Raw genomic sequence first — 6000 nt, forward strand, 5'->3', positions numbered from 1 at the left:
CACAACCATAATACATCAGGAAGGGGCAGGCACGTGACCACACGGGGCGACGACACGCGGCACGTGCGACCAAGGGGCGTGCGTGTGGGCGTGCGGGCGTGGGCGACTGTCAGGTAAAAGTCGTGTTTTAACCCTCAGTTACCATGACCAAATTTTCTGAGAGCGGATATGAGGCCCCGTAAAGACCCGGCCGTCAGCACAACCACTCATGAATACTTGAAGTGAGGGGTCCATAATGACTCACTAACTAACTATCTACTCTACCTAACTACCTAACTAACTACCTAACTACCTTACTATCTACTCTACCTAACTAACTAACAGGTCATGCACTGGTCGTCGTTATGTCACTTTGTTTGTTGCAGTAATTGCTGTTCATTATACTATAGTTGTTTTAGAAATCACACACACACACACACACACACACACACACACACACACACACACACACACACACACACACACACACACACACACACACACACACACACACACACACACACACACACACACACACACACCGTAGAGTTATCATCTAGTCTCTCATCGATACATAAGTAGAGGAGCGGCAGATGCTTGTGTTCTCGCGCTGTGACGTCATATCAGGGGCTGGACAGTGTACACACAGATACGTCCATACACTGTATACATGTGCGTAAAAAGGAAGATGAATGACTGTCTTCGTATAGAAACAAAAAGAATGATGTATTTTACTATGGATAATGATGGCGATGATAATAACAATAACAATAATAATAATAACGACAACATCATCAACAACAACAACAATAACAACAACAACAACAACAGCAACAACAACAACAACAACAACAACAACAATAATAATAATAATAATAATAATAATAATAATAATAATAATAATAATAATAATAATAATAATAATAATAATAATAATAATTCTCTTCATTTTACATTATTTTTCACCTAACCTGACCTCACCTGACCTAACCTAACCTGACCTCACCTGACCTAACCTAACCTGACCTCACCTGACCTAACCTAACCTGACCTCACCTGACCTAACCTAACCTGACCTCACCTGACCTAACCTAACCTGACCTCACCTGACCTAACCTAACCTGACTCACCTGACCTAACCTTAACCTGACCTCACCTGACCTAACCTAACCTGACCTCACCTGACCTAACCTAACCTGACCTCACCTGACCTAACCTAACCTGAACCTCAACTGACCTAACCCAACCTGGACCTCACCTGACCTAACCTAACCTGACCTCACCTGACCTAACCTAACCTGACCTCCACCTGACCTAACCTAACTGACTCACCTAAACACAACCTGACATCACACAGCCTAACCTAACCTGACCTCACCTCGCCCTAACACAGGCCTCACCTGACCCTAACCCTGACCTCACCTGACCTAACTCGACACCTGACCTAACTAACCTGACCTATCCACAACCTGGCTAACCTACCTAACCTATCCTAACCTAACACAGAGATGTATAAGATCATTGAAGTCATTTGTTGATACACACTTGACATTCACATAAGGAACGACGTCAGGTAACACACACACACACACACACACACACACACACACACACACACACACACACACACACACACACACACACACACACACACACACACACACACACACACACACACACACACACACACACACACACACACATACACACACACACACACACACACACACACACACACACACACACACACACACACATGCCACTTTACACACCACAAACTCAAGGTCAGATTACGTCCCTCTTTACCTAAGGGTCGTGTGAGAAGTGAGGGAAGACTAAGGGTTGTCTAAGTGAGGGAGGGTGAGGTTAGTTAGAGAGGAGGAGGTGAGGATAGGGAGGAGGGTGAGGTTAGTTAGAGAGGAGGGAGGTGAGGGTTGGATGGGGAGGGAGGTGAGATTAGAGGAGGGAGGTGAGGTGGTGAGGAGGGAGTGAGGTTGGATGAGAGAGGAGGGTGAGGTGTTGGTTGTGGAGGGAGGGAGGGTGAGGGGTTGGTTAAGAGAGGGAGGGAGGGTGGGGGTTGAGTTAGAGAGGAGGTGAGGGGTTAGTTAGGGGGTGAGGTTAGTTAGAGAGGGGAGGGGTGAGGTGAGGGGTTAGTTAGAGAGGGAGGGAGGTGAGGGTTAGTTAGAGAGGGGGAGGTGAGGGTTGGTTAGAGGGGAGGGAGGTGAGGGGTTAGTTAAGAGAGGAGGGAGGGAGGATCTTCGCCACTGGGCCACCACACATGAGATCGGGTTCGACTCCTCCGGGGACGATCTCATTAAGCGCATGACTCTAATAAAATACAGTGAAAAACCTCCATATAACTGACTTCTCTCCATGTAATCCGTTATAAGGAGGTTTTACATATAACACCTTCGATATAGCGGACTTTTATCTCTGTATAGTCCGCTAAATGAACTATAAGACCCCACTGTTAATCCTCAATTAGCTCTTGTGTTTACCATCATTTATGTGAGCAATTACACTTTTGTCCGCCGGGGTGATTATCAGTGATTAAGTCAACATTGTGAGGTAGGTAGCGCGTGTTGTCATTAATTATCCAGGTATTGATACTCTACAACATCTCGCGTACGGATTAGTTTTTCTCTGTTCGATCGGGAAAAAACTGATGATGGAGTGTATGGATGTGCTTGTTGACACGTGCCACGCCCGGTCAGCCACCTCACAATGATCAGGGAGTCATGGTTTTGTCACACGCACAAGAGCTGTTTATATATACCGTAGGCGTGACCACTACCATCACCATCAGTACCATCACCACCATCCCTCACCACTACCCTCATCATCACTATCATCATCTCCAATACTATGACCCCTATTACTACCACCACTATTACCACCACCATGCTACCACCACTACCATTATTTTCCCTCCACCACTATCACCACCACCACCACAACCATACTCACACAAATGACCGCAACATCATTCACCACTACAGATCACGAAACAACTAACATCCCCTTTTGAAGCTTCGAATAAGTAAAATGAACCGGAGAATAGGTGTATAAAAAACTTCGAGGCTTCAGAGACCTATATGAAGCACTATTGAATCATTTAGGTAGGGTGTAAAACAGGAGAGGCGAATAGAGAATACCCACCATGGGGTTCTGTGGGGGTCTTCTCGGGGTTCTTTGGGGTCCTCTGGGGGTTCTTTGGGGTCCTGTGGGGTTCTCTGGGTTCGTGGGGTACTCTGGGGGTTCTTTGGGGTCCTCTGGGGTTCTTTGGGGTCCTGTGAGGGTACTCTGGGGTCCTGTAGGGTTCTTTGGGGGTCCTCTGGGAGTTCTTTGGGGTCCTGTGGGGTCCTGTGAGGGTACTCTGGGGTCCTGTTTGGGTTCTCTGGGGTTCTGTGGGGTTCTTTGGGTGTGGGGTCCTGTGAGGTACTCTGGGGTCTCGTTGGGGTCCTCGGGGTTATCTAGCGTCTCCTGAAAGTTTCTGGGGTCCTCTAGCGTCCTTTGGGTCCCTCTGGGGTCCTCTGGGGTTCTCTAGCGTCCTGTGAGGTCCTCTGGGGTCTTTTAGCGTCCTCTAGGGTATTCTGGGGTCCTCTGAGGTCCTCGCCATGTATGCTTTGTGTCAGGTTAATTTGATACAGGTTTACGGGTCTAGATACTGTTTGGGTGTGAGGAAGATTCAGTGGTGTACTGTAGAGCCCTTGGTGTACTGTGTGGCTGGTGACCTTGTTAATGTGTATAATTGTGTTGTTACCATCGTCACTATATCACCAGTACCATTTCATCACCACCAGTACTATCACTGTCATTACCATTACTATTTCTACCACCATTCCCAGTCTTCTTCACCACCACAATTACCACCATCCCCAACCTTTCTCCACCACAATTACCACCCATCTCTCCACTAAAATTACCACCATCCCTAGTCTACTCCATCACAATTACCACCCATCCCCAATCCTCTCCACCACAATCACCACCATCCTTCTCCACCACAATCACCACACCCCTAACTCCCCATGTCCACCACCATCACAACCAATTAGAAACGAAACAAAGGGTAAACCTCAGTTATTATTGGTCACTTTTACCGTATGAGTAACTACATGTAAACATCCTGAGACTGTTGATGACGATGACGCCTTGAATTCCTGCAATTGATGACGACGACGCCTTAAATAGCTGCAATTGATGACGACGACGCCTTAAATAGCTGCAATTGATGACGACGACGCCTTAAATAGCTGCAATTGATGACGACGACGCCTTAAATACCTGAATTGACGACGACGCCTTAAATAGCTGCAATTGTGACGACGACGCAATACTGAATGACCCCATACGCAATTGATGACGACGACGCTGAATACCTACTTAGCAGCGACGCCTTGAATGAGACGACAATACCTGCAATTGATGACGACGACGCCTTGAATACCTGCAATTGATGACGACGACGCCTTAAATACCTACAATTGATGACGACGACGCGCGAATACCTGCAATTGATGACGACGACGCCTTAAATACAACTGATGACGACGACGCCTTGAATACCTGCAATTGATGACGCGACATACCTACATTGATGACGACGACGCCTTGAATACCTGCAATTTGACGATGACTACTGCTGACATGACATCACTACCCCGCAACAGCAGCACCAGGCGTTATGTTTGTTCCGGTGGAGTTGTTTAGCCAGAGGTCAGGGGTGTAATTTACTCTTGATTGTCCTGTAATAATCCAATTGTTTGTTCATGTCATTCGTGTTTGAACAAGGATTCTCAGCTACTGTGTGTGTGTGTGTGTGTGTGTGTGTGTGTGTGTGTGTGTGTATGTGTGTGTGTGTGTGTGTGTGTGTGTGTGTGTGTGCGTGTGTGTGTGTGCAGTATTAAGCAAGGGAGTTTTAAAGTCTCATTTATTTGGGTATTTTTTTTAATTTTAATGGCCCCCCCCCCCCCCCCCCTCCTTCCTCTCCCCTTCCTCTCCCTCCCCTTCCTCTCTCCACTCCTCCCTCCCTCCCCCCTTCCTCCCTCCCTTCCTCTCCTCCTCTCCCTCCCCTTCCCTCTCCCTCCTTCCTCCTCCTCCCCTTCCTCTCCCTCCTTCCTCTCCCTCCCTTCCTCTCCTCCCCTTCCTCTCCCCCCCTTCCTCTCCTCCTTCCTCCCCTCCTTCCTCCCTCCCTTCCCCTCCCCTCCTTCCTCTCCCTCCCCTTCCTCTCCCTCCTTCCTCTCCCCTCCCCTTCCCCCCCTCCCTCCCCTTCCTCCCCCCTTCCTCTTCCACTTCCTCTCCCTCCTTCCTCTCCCCTCCCCTTCCTCTCCCTCCCCTTCCCCTCCTCCCCCTTCCTCTCCCTCCCCTTCCTCTCCTCCCTTCCTCTCCCTCCCCACCTCTCTCCTTCCTCCTCCTCCCCTTCCCCTCCCCCTCCCCTTCCTCTCCCTCCCTTCCCTCTCCCTCCCTTCCTCTCCTCCCTTCCTCCCCCCCCCTCCCCTCCCTCCTCCCCCCCCCTCTCCCTCCCCCCTCCCCTCCCCCTCCCTTCCTCTCCCTCCTCCTCCCTCTCCTCTCCTCCTTCCTCTCCCCTCCCTTCTCTCCCTCCTCCTCTCCTCCCCTTCCTCTCCCTCCCTTCCTCTCCCTCCCTTCTCTCCTCCCTCTCCTCCTTCTCCCTCCCTTCCTCTCCCTCCCCACTTCTCTCCTCCCCTTCCTCCTCTCCCCTCCTTCCTCTCCCCTCCCCTTCCTCCCCCTCCCCTTCCTCCCTCCCCCCTCCTCCTTCCTCCCTTCCCTTCCTCTCCCCTCCCCTTCCTCCCCCTCCCACCTCTCCCCCCCTTCCTCTCCCTCCTTCCTCTCCCCTCCCCTTCCTCTCCCTCCCCTTCCCTCCCCTCCTCTCCTCCCCTTCCTCTCCCTTCCTCTCCTCCCTTCCTCTCCCCTTCTCCTCCTTCTCTCCCTCCACTTCTCCCCTCTCCCTTCCTCCCCTTCTCCTCCCTCCCTTCCTCTCTCCCCACCTCCTCCTCCTCT

General features: G+C 50.4%; 1 protein-coding gene across 1 annotated transcript; it reads right to left on the reverse strand.

Annotated features, from left to right (window-relative positions):
• Positions 1–3090: 3090 nt before the first annotated feature.
• On the reverse strand, positions 3091–4569 carry LOC121858472 (proline-rich protein 2-like). Its single transcript, XM_042354919.1, has 2 exons — positions 4465–4569; positions 3091–3522 (listed from the first exon to the last, which is right to left on the reverse strand). The coding sequence occupies exons 1-2, from the start codon at positions 4567–4569 to the stop codon at positions 3091–3093; spliced, it is 537 nt and encodes a 178-aa protein (XP_042210853.1).
• Positions 4570–6000: the final 1431 nt, after the last annotated feature.

This window comes from Homarus americanus, unplaced genomic scaffold (assembly GCF_018991925.1).
Source record: "Homarus americanus isolate GMGI-L3 unplaced genomic scaffold, GMGI_Hamer_2.0 scaffold57980, whole genome shotgun sequence".
NCBI classification, from domain to species: Eukaryota; Metazoa; Arthropoda; class Malacostraca; order Decapoda; family Nephropidae; genus Homarus; species Homarus americanus.

Coding starts and splice junctions, on each gene's coding strand:
- LOC121858472 (XM_042354919.1), bottom strand. CDS start 4,569: ATGTCGCGTCATCAATTGCAGGTATTCAAGGCGTCGTCGTCATCAGTT. Junction 3,523..4,464: donor GCGCGTCGTCGTCATCAATT/GTAGGTATTTAA, acceptor ACAGGACGCTAG/AGAACCCCAGAGGACCCCAG.